General features: G+C 56.2%; 5 protein-coding genes across 5 annotated transcripts; 4 read left to right on the plus strand and 1 right to left on the minus strand.

Annotated features, from left to right (window-relative positions):
* Positions 1-129: 129 nt before the first annotated feature.
* BKCO1_4600046 (short chain dehydrogenase reductase family protein) lies at positions 130-1,254 on the plus strand (the record flags this gene model as incomplete). The annotated part of the gene is made up of 2 exons (XM_020276305.1): positions 130-1,104; positions 1,156-1,254. The coding sequence occupies 2 exons, from the start codon at positions 130-132 to the stop codon at positions 1,252-1,254; spliced, it is 1,074 nt and encodes a 357-aa protein (XP_020127904.1).
* Positions 1,255-1,813: 559 nt separating this feature from the next.
* On the minus strand, positions 1,814-3,523 carry BKCO1_4600047 (saccharopine dehydrogenase; the record flags this gene model as incomplete). The annotated part of the gene is made up of 7 exons (XM_020276306.1): positions 1,814-1,874; positions 1,931-2,958; positions 3,017-3,076; positions 3,131-3,249; positions 3,304-3,313; positions 3,365-3,408; positions 3,460-3,523. 7 exons carry the CDS (start codon positions 3,521-3,523, stop codon positions 1,814-1,816), a joined length of 1,386 nt encoding a protein of 461 aa, XP_020127899.1.
* A 556-nt stretch (positions 3,524-4,079) lies between these two features.
* On the plus strand, positions 4,080-5,220 carry BKCO1_4600048 (der1-like family protein; the record flags this gene model as incomplete). The annotated part of the gene is made up of 3 exons (XM_020276307.1): positions 4,080-4,114; positions 4,172-4,448; positions 4,771-5,220. 3 exons carry the CDS (start codon positions 4,080-4,082, stop codon positions 5,218-5,220), a joined length of 762 nt encoding a protein of 253 aa, XP_020127903.1.
* Positions 5,221-6,232: 1,012 nt separating this feature from the next.
* On the plus strand, positions 6,233-7,749 carry BKCO1_4600049 (centromere microtubule-binding protein cbf5; the record flags this gene model as incomplete). The annotated part of the gene is made up of 2 exons (XM_020276308.1): positions 6,233-7,133; positions 7,187-7,749. 2 exons carry the CDS (start codon positions 6,233-6,235, stop codon positions 7,747-7,749), a joined length of 1,464 nt encoding a protein of 487 aa, XP_020127902.1.
* Positions 7,750-8,697: 948 nt separating this feature from the next.
* Positions 8,698-10,065, plus strand: BKCO1_4600050 (dnaj heat shock family protein; the record flags this gene model as incomplete). Its single annotated transcript, XM_020276310.1, has 4 exons — positions 8,698-8,731; positions 8,797-8,910; positions 9,001-9,710; positions 9,772-10,065. 4 exons carry the CDS (start codon positions 8,698-8,700, stop codon positions 10,063-10,065), a joined length of 1,152 nt encoding a protein of 383 aa, XP_020127892.1.
* Between the last annotated feature and the right edge of the window lie 2,787 nt (positions 10,066-12,852).

Consider the following 12,852-nt stretch of genomic DNA (forward strand, 5'->3'; position numbering starts at 1 on the left):
ACGCGTTGCAGCCATCATCTAATCTCGAGCTTCAAGCTTCCCCGGACTCATCCCGCTCGCTCTCCTCGCATCCCGATCCGCCACCCTCTCAATTCCCTCACAGAGGATCTGCTCCGCCCGACCGATGCCATGAACAACGACGCCGATAGCCCCAGCCTCTCCCCCTCGACCGCGTTGCGGCACCAACCGCGTCTGCAGCTCCCCACAACATGCGAGCCACCAACGAGCAGCAGCTGTGGCGCCGACGCCAACAACAACCCGGTCAAGCAGGCGACGTGGATCATCTTCGGCGCGACGGGCCACATGGGGCGATCGCTGACGCGGGCGGCGCTGGCGCACGGCGACCGCGTGGCCGCCGTCGGATGGACGCAGGAGAACACGGCCGAGCAGATGAAGCGGTGGGAGGCCGGCAACGGGCCCAACTGCCTCGGCCTGCTGTGCGACGTGCGCGCCCGCGAGACCGTAGCCGCCGCCGTCAGGGCCGTCACGCACCGCTGGGGCTCCTTCGGCATCGTGGCCAACTGCACTGGCTACGGCGTCATCGGGGCGTGCGAGGAGCAGGACGAGGCCGAGCTGCGCGCGCAGGTCGAGACGAACTTCTTCGGCACTGTACATATCCTCCAGCTCACGCTGCCGCTGTTTCGTGCCCAGCAGCATGGCAGATACTTGATTTTTAGCAGCACCGCTGGCGCGTTGGGCGTTCCCGGGCTGGGGCCGTATTGCGCGACGAAGTATGCCGTGGAGGGATTGATTGAAAGTATGTTGTATGAGGTGGACGCGTTTAATATCAAGGCGACGCTGGTAGAGCCAGGGCATGTGCGGTTGGATGAGCCGGACGATGGTGACGGGGAGGGCCTCAAGTTGAAGCGATATGGCCACTTCTTCGTGAAGCCGGCAAGCGAGCCGTACAATGGCCTGACTGCGCCTGCTGGACATGCGAAGCGCATGGTTCAATGGTTGAATGATCGGCAACCTACTAGTGCAGTCAAAAGTGCGGAACTGGTCTGGCAGCTGGGACATTGCTCGTATCCGCCATTGAGACTATTATTGGGCTCTTATGCGGTGGACAGCATCAGAGACCGCTTGAGAAGTGTGATTGAGGAGGTAAGTGTGAGATCCATTCACTGATGTTGCCACTGGCTAAAACAGTATAAGATCGAGGATTGGAAACACCTAAGCTTTCCACAAAACCCCGATGAAGAGCAACAGCAGCCATCACAACAGCCAGCGGGAACCCAGGACAGTGGAGAATGACGATCAAGAGATTGTCAAATCCCAAATCTTGAAAAAAAAAAAAAAGAGCCCCTGCTCTTGCGGAAGGTTCCAACTAGTGTGAATTTGGGTCTCCGAGGCGAAATAGATTGTACTGAGGCTATGTCAACGTCATGCCCTAGTATGCGGCTCGTAAAACGCCGTCGAGGATTTCATGGCAGCTGAAACGGTCACTTATTGCTTGCTCAAGTCACAGGGCTTCACGGTAAGGGATTCTACTGACAAGATTTATTATCATGGCTCAAACACGTGAACGATAATATACTTTCTGGAAGACGGATCATGGGTTCGAGTTCGAGTTCGAGTCTTCAAGCATATCTAGTCTGGCGTGTGATAAGAATGGACCTGAATGGCAATGTCCCAGGCAGTAAATACGATGCTGGTCGCTATTGCTGACTGAGTACGGGAAGATAGATGATGTTTCATAAGTCCTGCAGATCACGAATAGCATCATGTATGTGGCTGCTCTTGAATCTGTAATATTTTTCCTAAGTACCCTTTTGTTTTTGCGTCATACTGTTCGTAAGAGAGAATTGAGCATCTAAGAAATGGTCTTCTCCTTGCACTCAATGCCGTACTTCTCCTTGAGCTCCTTGATGAGCCTGCCATTCTCACATTAGCATGTCAACCGTTGATGTAGATTCTGGAAAGGACTTACGGGTCGTTGATGGCAGGGGTCATGGGAGCGAGGATACCCCTCTCGCTGATGGCGCCGTTCAGGACCTGCTTGACAGCAACAGCACAAGGAACACCGACGAGCTTAGCCATGGCGGAGTAGCCACCGGTGCCCTCAGGAGCGCCGTACTCGACGAGAGTCGAAGTGCGAACCTCCTTGGAGCCGTCGGCGTGCTCGATGCCAAACTTGTGCTGGAGCATGACCATGTCCCTCTCACCCTCCTCGTACTGCATCTTCTTCTCGAGAGTGGCGCAGAGGGTGTCGAGAGGGTTGCCGCGGGGCTCGACGGGCTCCTGGCTGAACATACCGATCCAGCGGAGGCCGTTGAGGATGCGGGTCTTGTCTTCGTTGTTGACGAAGTTGGTCTTGGAGCCGATGGCCCAGACAAGATCGGTGTCGGCGTCGGAGGAGGAGCCAAGGACGCGCTTGGTGACCTCGCGCCAGGACAGAGGAGTGCTGCCGGGCTTGAGGTAGTCGGTCTCCTCATCAGACAGGAAGCCAATGTCGACGAGAGCCTTGATGAACTCGGGGAAGCCCTGGTAGCGGAGGGTACCACGGACGATGGTATCAGCCTCGGGGATGCTGTAGCGCTCCTTGTAGGGAGTGCTGTCACGGTTGGGGTAGGCAACAAAAGCGTAGCCAGGGTAGATGTAGTAGGGCTTGGCAGTGCCCATCAGGTCCTTGGAAGCAATGTCGACGACCTTGCCGTCCTGGTAGTACTTGGCAGCGTTGCGGAGCGCAAGGAGGACACCACGAGAAGACCACGAGAACTTGTAGCCGAGCGGGTTGTCAGAGTTCTCGGGGGCGGGAAGACCACCGCAGTAGGACAGGAAGGAGGTGATCTTGCCACCAGCCTTGTGGACCTCATCGATAGTCTTGACGGCGTACAGGTGGTCAATACCAGGGTCAAGACCAATCTCGTTCATGACAGTGATGCCGGCAGCCTTGGCATCGGCGTCCAGCTCCATCATGGCAGGGGAGACGTAGCTGGTGGTGACGACATGCTTCTTCTGTATGGGTGTGAGAATTTTCTGGCTTAATCAGTTGCAGAAGCACGCGGGGACTCACGTTGCGGATGGCCGACTTGATGACAGTGGCGTGGTGGGTGTAGGGGATCAGAGAGATGGTCTGCGAGCGATTAGTCCAGGGCCAATGGTCGAGTTGGTGGGCCACATGGCTTACAAGAGCGTGCTTGCCAACCTGAGCGTCAAGAGCCTTGTCGTCTGACACATCAAGGGAGATGGCGGTGGCGTTCTTGATGCCCTCAGAGAACTTCTTGGCGTTGTCAAGAGTACGGCAGGCTAGGTAGATGGTTGGTCTCCAGTTTGGCTTCCGGGGTGGACGCTTTCACTTACCAACGGTGACCTAGGTGACGTTAGCAATTGCAGACGTGATCAGCGGGGTGGTGGACCATACACTGAAGCCGGACTCGCTCAGGATCTCGGCAGTGGGACGGGCCACTGGGCACCGAATCAGAATGAAGCCTTTGAGCAGCCATAATCATCACTCACCAAAGCCGGAGCCGAGCAGGAGGATGGCCTGGCTAGAGCCGGTAACGGGGCGGATAGCGTCCATTTTGGTGAAGGTTCAAAGTAGCGACGGTCCTGCAGACGGGGCGTGAGCGATCAATTGAGCTCGAAACCCAGTGCAATGGATCGGGGATCAGAGTACGGCGAAAATGGGTGGATTTATAGGCAGCAGGGAGCTTGGAGACCCACCTTCGATGATGTTTACTTCGAGGTGTCGTTGGGCGCGCCTGACGGTCGACTCAAAAGATTTCTATGGTGGGGTGCGGCCACCGCCTCCGTCATCGCTGCCAGACCCCTGCGTGCCTGTGCGGGGCCGCTTCCAAGCGGCTAAGTTTTCGCGCCACGACTTGGCGCCCGGTGCCTCATGCCGGCGATCGGCCTTTCTGTGCCCCCGGCCGGCGCGGCGCTAGGTAGGTAGGTGAGCGGCGCAGCTGGAGCTCTGCCGCATCCTGCCACGAAACACAAACAACGACTGCCTTCTGGAGGCTTCCACTCAGCCCGCGTCCTCGAATTTTGCGCGTGGCTCGACGTGTGCTCACTCACCTGCCTCCGCGCAACTTTAGTCTTCGCCCGCCGAACGCTGCTAACGCGCACTGCTAAACATGGATGTTGTCTGGTCTTGGCCGCCAGTGACGAGGTATGTTCGCAGCCATACATATTTTTGCGCAGACACTGATTCGATGCTGATTTGCAGAACCCTCGTCATAGGCTCCTTCATCACCTCTATTGGTGTCTACAGCGGCGTCCTTCCCGGCTACCCTCTGCTCTTCCTCCCGTATAAGGTCTTCACCGTTCCGCCGCAGATCTGGAGGCTGGTCACGGCTTTCTTCATAACTAGGCCACGGACCGGCATTATATTTGACCCATACTTCTTGTACCAGTATGGTACACAGCTGGAGGTCTCCTCGTCGCGCTTCTCTGAACCCGGCGCCTTCCTCACGTACATTGCCTTCAATGGCCTTGTGATTGCGGTAAGTCCGTTGTCCTGGATATGCGCACTCTGCCCTTCTTCGCGCTGCTTTCAACTTTATCCTCGAAATATCTGCCCGCCCAGTCTCTTTGGCTGAAGCGGTTCCTGGAATCGAGGTAGATCACCGCTGCATTTCACATGGGCCGATCATTCGCAAAATCCTTTTGGTCCATGTGTGGTGCGGCCATGGTGGGAATGTCCTGAGAAAACTGAACGGATCATTCCTTTCGTTTGGTGGTTTTGGCTCCCTACATACCTCCATATACCAACCCTACACTATTGTCGCGAAGACGGACATCTGGTTGCTGACTTTCCCTTTCAAGGCTCTGGCTGGCTGTGGGCTCGGTTCCGCCATCTTCCTCCCCGCCCTCCTCATGTCTGTCACGTACACCTACGCCCAGGACAACAGCAATAAGATGGTCACGTTCTTCATCTTCAATATTCAGGCCAAATTCTTGCCCTATCTGCTATTGGTATGGACCTTCGTTGCGGATGGGCCCCAAGAAGCCATGCTCCAGCTCACCGGCCTTCTCGCCGCCCATCTCTACGATTTTTTGACTCGTATCTGGCCGACTTTTGGTGGCGGCAGCAACCCCGTCAAGACTCCGAGATTTGTCAGGGAGTACTTCGAGGGAGGGGGTGTGCGCGCCACTCCTCAACAGCGTGGCTTTGGTACGGCCTTCGCTCCGGCGGGAGAAGCGCGCACTACTGGCTCAGCTGGCTCAGCTTGGACATCGACCCGCGGTCCGGGCCGTCGTCTCGGTGGAGAATGAAGGGCTACAAAGCTGAGCCTGATTTGTCTCGGAACCAACAATAAATCTGCTGCTGTACTTGTACTCCAGCTTCGTAATATAATTGAAGCTTTTCCACGTCCATGCCTCTTGACTGCCTGGAGAGGATATAATCTGCGTGTAGAAGTCCGCAGCGATCTTGCTTGCAGACCTGTTCAGTTCAGTCATGCTCTATGTTGGTGCCTCTTCAACAGATGTGAGTGGGCTCAATTCATTTGCAACCTGCTGTGCTACTTAAACCAGCTGGAGTCTGGGGTGCATACTCCAGAAGAGGGGCTACCGCGTGGTCCTTCTAATATGTACTGTCTACATTGTGGCACAGTCGAGCGACCTTGGCGTGGAGCAGAGACGAAGGGGGAAAAGTTCTGGCAAATACTGCAGTGGCATCTCGAGATTGGAAGTATTTAACGAGCCTACCTTCCCTTAAGTGCTCCGGGGTGAGAGCGTATGCTCATCTGAAGCGTGGGTTTGACAGTTGAGGTAGCGCGCGGCACAGCAATGCAGGGGCCCATATTCACCCACCCGGCTGGTAGCGGTTCATGTGATGCAAGATTTCAGTAGCTCAGAAACGGGCCACAAACACACGCATCGGAGGCAGAAGTGAACGATAGCAGCTGAACGCTCAAGAGCTGCCAATTAACGCAACATGGTCGTTTACAAGTGCTGGCTGGCTCAATATGGAAATTTTCTCTCTCAACCCTCGAGGACGTCTTTGCTAGCTTATTCAAGTGGAGAAAACGATGATGCATTGGCGACCGGATCCGAGGAAACGCGCAAGACGTTGCAAAGATGATTCAAAGACAAAGCCGTGGTGGACGGCGTGCAAGACACAGTAGTGCGGGCCAACCACGGCACAGTGCGCACGGGCCAGCGCAAGCCGAAGCGACAAGCGAAAAAAAGTCGAGCTTTGCGTTGCCCTCCACCTCCAGCACGCGACGACCGTCCAGCGCGAACACAGCAACGTCCAGCATTCCCCCGCGCGGAGACCTTCACAATGGCTAACCTTGTCTCTGCCAACGATGCGGACTACACCATCAAGCCGGCCGCGACCACCGCGCCCATCGACACCAGCGAGTGGCCGCTGCTGTTGAAGAACTACAGCAACATGTTGGCTCGCAGCAACCACTTTGTCCCCATTCCCTTCGGCTGTGCGCCCCACAAGCGCGATCTCAAGAGCTACATTTCCAGCGGTGTCATCAACCTCGACAAGCCCTCGAACCCCTCCTCGCACGAGGTCGTCGCCTGGGTCAAGCGCATCCTGCGCTGCGAGAAGACCGGCCACAGCGGTACTCTCGACCCCAAGGTCACCGGCTGCCTGATTGTCTGCATTGACCGCGCCACCCGTCTGGTCAAGTCGCAGCAGGGTGCCGGTAAGGAGTATGTCTGCGTCATCCGCCTCCACGACAAGATTCCCGGCGGCGAGGCCCAGTTTGCCCGCGCTCTCGAGTCCCTCACCGGTGCTCTCTTCCAGCGCCCCCCGCTCATTTCCGCCGTCAAGCGTCAGCTCCGTATCCGTACCATCCACGAGAGCAAGATCTACGAGTTCGACAACGAGCGCCACCTCGGTGTCTTCTGGGTGAGCTGCGAGGCCGGTACCTACATCCGTACGCTCTGCGTCCACTTGGGTCTGCTGCTGGGCGTTGGTGCCCACATGCAGGAGCTCAGGCGTGTCAGGTCCGGTGCCATGAGCGAGGCCGACAACATGGTCACTCTTCACGACGTTCTCGACGCCCAGTACGTGCAGGACAACAGCATGGATGAGTCGTACCTCCGCAACGTCATCTCCCCGCTGGAGTCTCTCCTCACTGGCTACAAGAGGGTTGTTGTCAAGGACAGCGCTGTCAACGCCGTCTGCTACGGTGCCAAGCTCATGGTCCCCGGTCTCCTGCGTTTCGGTAAGTTTACCTCTTGGTTTTTTGCTTTTGGCACACGGCTGACTTCAGGATAGACAAGGAGATTGAGATCCACGAGGAGGTCGTCCTTATGACCACCAAGGGTGAGGCTATCGCTCTGGGTATCGCGCTCATGTCCACCGTCGAGATGACCACCTGCGACCACGGCGTTGTTGCCAAGATCAAGCGTGTCATCATGGAGCGTGACCTCTACCCCAAGAGGTGGGGCCTGGGCCCTGTTGCCTCTGAGAAGAAGAAGCTCAAGGCCGACGGCAAGCTCGACAAGTACGGCCGCGTCAACGAGAACACGCCGGCCACCTGGAAGCAGAACTACAAGGACCTGAACCCTTCGGAGCAGGCTGTTGCCGGTTCTGAGCCCGTTGCCGAGACCACCTCGAAGGAGGATGTTCTCAGCGCCCCTCCGGTCCCGCCCGTCGCTGACAGCGAGGAGCTTCCCGATGCCCCCGCTGAGGAATCCAAGGACAAGAAGAGGAAGAGCAAGCACGAGAACGAGTCGGCCGAGGACAAGGCTGAGCGCAAGCGCAGGAAGGCGGAAAAGAAGGAGAAGAAGGAGAAGCGCAAGTCGCTCAAGTCTGCCAAGGATAGTGACAGCGATTAAGCGGGGATCAGCTGCGAGATCTGAACATTTCACGTGCATGTATGGGAATGGCATGTTCGGTTGGGTTATTAAGCTCCGGCCTTTTGGAGAGCCAGCCGACCGGCTGTGAGTATAGCATTGAGTGAGCCTGTACCATACCACTTCCGGATGGGGAGTTTGCGGATTATGATGGCGTAACACGGAATACTGGGATGGGTTTCTGATAATTGCTAAAAGCAATCAACGAAAAAAGTCTTCATTACTGATGTTTTCGATCCTAACGTCTGACTCGCAAACTGATCGATTCGCCCGCGGAAACCACAATTCAGGAAGACTCGCAAGCAGGTGCATCACAATACGCCAGTATCGATCGAAATGCGCGGCCTGCGGCGTTCTGGGCAAGCCGTCCTCGTTACGCTGTACGGCTATATTGTCGCGAGATCTGTGGAACTGCTAGGCAGTAACGGAAGTGAGCCTGCCACTTATCCTTCACGAGTGCTTCCTGAAGCACATGGTTGATGATCAGTTGCAGCCCCATTGAGACGTGGATAGCCTCCGGGGACAATGCACGACACAAATGACCGGCACTTTATACAGCTGCGTTTGACTTGATGGGCGAGAAAACTCCGTGAAGTCCGGGCGTGATCCACATTGGTCGTAGATCATGGTGTTGCGGCTCCCATGGTCGTCGGTGATGGTGGGCGCCAAGAACGGCAGAGATCGAAGCTACCAGAAGCTTCCACAATCGATAAGAGCGGGCACCAAATACGTCAGGCGGGAGCCCAAGCTCACCGGCGTGGGGAGACTGGCCTTGAGGAACCGCCCAGAAACCTGTCGCCGCACATGATACTTCCACCACCTACCAGCACTGCCACTGGCTATTAGAACAACTCCTACTTACCCACAACTACTACTCCGCGCACGACACTACCATTTTGATTCCATTCCACACACTTCCCCACACACATCATGGTCAAAGAGACCAAGCTCTACGATGCGCTGGGTACGTCCGCCCCGATCTTCCACCCCTGCTTTCGGCAGCGACACCTGGCTAACACACACCCACAGGCATCGGCTCATCCGCATCACAAGATGATATCCGCAAGGCGTACAGGAAGGGTGCCCTGAAGTGGCACCCCGACAAGAACAAGGATAACCCGCAAGCCGCCGAAAAGTTCAAAGGTAAGTGAAACCACTGCCTCATGCTCTGTCGCACCACGCGACGATGATCACTTTCGCGATGTCGACATGGCTGACTTTCATGCGGAACAGAACTCTCGCAAGCCTACGAAATCCTGTCCGACCCCGAGAAGCGCAAGATGTACGACCAGTTCGGTCTCGAATTCATACTACGCGGTGGCGCACCCCCGCCAGAAGGCGCCGAAAGCTTTGCGAGCGACGGCGGTAACCCCTTCGCCGGAGCTCAAGGCTTCCCCTTCAGTGGCATGGGCGGCGGCGGCGGCCCGGGCGGCGGTGCCAGGACGTTCCACTTCTCGACTGGTGGCGGCGGCGGCGGGGGGCCCAACGGCTTCAACTTCTCGAACCCCGAAAGCATATTTTCCGAGTTCTTCCGCAGCGGTGCCGCCGGCGGCATGGGAGGCGGCATGGGAGGCGACGACGACGACTTCGCCGGGTTCGGCGGCATGCCTGGAGGCTTCCCCGGCGCGGGCGCGAGGCCCGGGGGGAAGAGAGCGGGCAGCAGCCGCTTCCAACAGGACCCGCGCAGGGCGCAGACGCCAGAGGTCACGGTGGTGGAGAAGCCACTGCCCGTCTCGCTGGAGGAGCTGTTCAGCGGCACGACCAAGAAGATGAAGATCAAGCGCAAGACCTACGACAAAAACACCGGCAAACAGAGCACGCAAGACAGGATCCTGGAGGTGCCCATCAAGAAGGGCCTGAAGGCCGGCTCGAAGATCAAATTCTCCGATGTGGGTGATCAGGTTGAAGGAGGCACCCAGGACCTACACTTCATCGTTTCAGAGGTAGGTCATCCAGAGGTTCAGTACGAAATTGTCGGACCGCCCCTTACTAACTCAAAAGCAGAAAGAGCATCCGCTGTACAAGCGCGAAGGCGACGACCTCAAGCATATCGTCGAAATCGACCTCAAGGAGGCTCTCACCGGCTGGAGCCGAACTGTCCAGACCATCGACGGCAAAAACGTGTCCGTCCGGTCCGGGGGCCCGACGTCACCCGAATACACTGACCGCTACCCTGGCTTGGGCATGCCGAAGAGCAAGAAACCAAACGAGCGCGGCGACTTCGTGATCGGCGTCAAGATCAAGTTCCCCACCAGTCTGACGGCCGACCAGAAGACCAAGTTGAGGGATGTCCTTTGAGCATAGCAAAGAGACGATCCGGGGGGGAGTCTTGCTTGATATGTTAAAAGGGCATCATGATCTTGCCCTTGGACAGGAGCCTTCCCCTGGGATGCGTAAATTATCCCATTCATCCTCGGCATCTTTTCCTTGCCCCCTCTGAGGCAAGACCAAAAAAAAGGGCATCACAGAGGACACAGAGACGCGACACGAAGCGGGGCGTTGGAGTTCCGTGTAGCTAAATGGCATGAGCTTCCTTCTTTTTTTTTTTTTAATTACACTACCATCTTCATCCGGCCAAATGGAATGAAACTCAAACCACCAGTTGGTACTACCGCAAGGTATGGGCTGCACCGGGCATGCGAAGCTATCCATTGCTGCCGCATTGGTAGCAGGTCATCTTTTTCTTCTTCGTTGCACAGGCATAGGCTCTTATTATTGTTTTCTTTTTAGTCTTGGTTTCAGGCATTGGGTCGATGGCTGGGTGTGGGAGATGGGGGGGAGTAGGTTGTGCTTTCTGTTTGCTTTACTGCGCCGGCCTTGGGATGGAAAACGATCGATCAGAACACGTCTGGAGACGCAGTCTGGGGAAACAGTGTGCTGGATCAGGTGAGGGGGATGACACGAGAATGGCTAGAGAGGTAGGCTCGGCTTGATTTTTGAGGTGGTGGTTGTGGTGGCACTGACGATGATGATAGACTAGTGGATTTTTTATTTTCTTGGCTATGAAAGTCGCTTTGAAAGAAAAACAGTCTGTTTGTGTGCGGCGTATAACATTCGTGTGTCGTAGCTAAGCAACAGCCCTGCAGGAGCGCCTCCTCACTCTGGAGTTCCACCGGCCCTTTTCGGAAACCAAGCGTTTGCGAGCCTGGCGGCCTCTTCTTTGCTGAAGTCGTGTCTCTTGTCGGATAGGTGCTGCTGCACGTTCCATTTCCGGCAGAAACTCCTCTGGCAGAGCTGACAGATAAATCTTGGTTGCAAGCTTGTCCGGCTCGGGCAGTTTTTGGCTTCGCGCTGGTGTCTCTGTAAAGTCTGTTGGTTGACATAGGTGTGGCCGCAGCAATCAAGAGAGTGCGGCAAAGGAGTATTCGGTGCTGCAGTCTGTGTAACCTGATCTTCGCTTACTTTAGTTAGAGGAGTCGTCAGCTGCATCCCAGCAAGAATGATGGACAGGCCATTTACCAGCCGCAGTGGTAGAGGTAGGAGGCACAAAGTCAAATCTTTCCGCCAGCAGACTGTCCTTCCACTTTTCTGCATATGAGGTAGTTTGAGGGTCAGCCGCTACGGGTCGGTGGGTTGCAACGTGCTGAACACTGCCAGCTGTGTTGGCCATGGTGTCTTGGTAGATATGTATTTGTACAGTCTACCAGGCGGATAGCGGATGTGGAAAGGAAGAAGGCAATGGACAAACTACACTGTGTGCGCGCAGGTCTACTTATAAGGGACCATCCTTAGAATCTGTGGGTTTTGCAAGCTGTTGTGCCTGTGGCATATTTCGGACGGAATCGACTCTATCAGCCTGTGGGTAGCTTGAGGCGTTGAGGGAATATAACGAATTACCATCCATTTATGCATGAACTTGACAGACCAAACGAGGCTCTAAGCGGGTCGCCTACCAGTTGCCGATGGACCCGCCAGCGGGTCACCACCTAAGCGCTAAACCCGATCGGGGGGCGGGGCACGAGTCCAGTCCTACTAACGTATCCCTTCGTGTACTGCAGTTCTCATGCAATCGCTTATGTCCGCCGTGGTATTCCGGATTTGGGGTGAAATCAAGCAGAATGCTCGCTTCTCTTATAACGGAGCGTGTGACCTCGCCAATCAACTTGCGCGAATCTGCCGCGACAAACCCAAACTCCGGAGGCGGTGAGCGTGGGTACACGAAGTCATCCAATCATAAGGCTACATTGAGTCGCCTCTTGTTGACGACCGAAGAAATTCCACGAGTGCCGTCACAGAATCTCGTTGGCTAACCCATTACACCGTCAAACCCATTACACCGTCAGACACGTTAGGGATTCCGTGTGCTACTATTCGCACGCGTGCGAGACATAGGTATAATGCTTATAAACGGAAGCTTAGAAGCTCAGACCACGCTAAGTAACGGGCAGCCGCTGGCGACGCTTGGCAACAACGGCCATGGACGTATTCCCCCGGCGAAGCCGAGGTAGTGCACGACACCACTCGAGCTGCAAAGCGGAGGGCCGAAGGTCCGAAGCGGCAGCGACGTGGTGGCGTGCCTGCCGAGGCGTAGCTGGGGAATTATATTGCCCTGCCGAGGTTTGGCCGGTCACGCCCAGCTGAGCTCTCACCTGTCTTTCGCCTGGCCGATCGATCTGCTCCCAAAGACAAGGCCCCAGGTTCGCCGGGGGTCCCATTAATAGATTTCGCCTGGCCGATCTATCAACAATACATATCATAAATCTTAGCTTTCTATCTTACTTGCCGCCTTGCGCGGGACCCCCTAGCATGCCTCCTAGACGCTCAAACCGTCGCGTTTCATCGCTAGCAGGTACAAAACGACCTGTAGAAGACCCTTCAACACCTCCGGCGACGTAGGAAAGCCAGATACCGGTGCTTGTGTCCAAGGAACGCGGTCGCGGCCGTCCGCCGACTTTCTCGCAGTTCACGATCGTAGAAGACGCCACCGCCATCCAGCAATCGCAGCAGCAGCTATCGCAGTAGTAGTCTTCGTAAAAGCCGTTTCTATGCGAAACCCCCTTTAAAGCTAACCGCTAGGTGTTACTCTGGGCCTTGGGGGACAAGGGTGAGCAGGGAGTCCAGGTCATCGGGCGCGGAGGTGCAGCG

Source organism: Diplodia corticola (genome assembly GCF_001883845.1).
Source record: "Diplodia corticola strain CBS 112549 chromosome Unknown scaffold46, whole genome shotgun sequence".
Lineage (NCBI taxonomy): Eukaryota > Fungi > Ascomycota > Dothideomycetes > Botryosphaeriales > Botryosphaeriaceae > Diplodia > Diplodia corticola.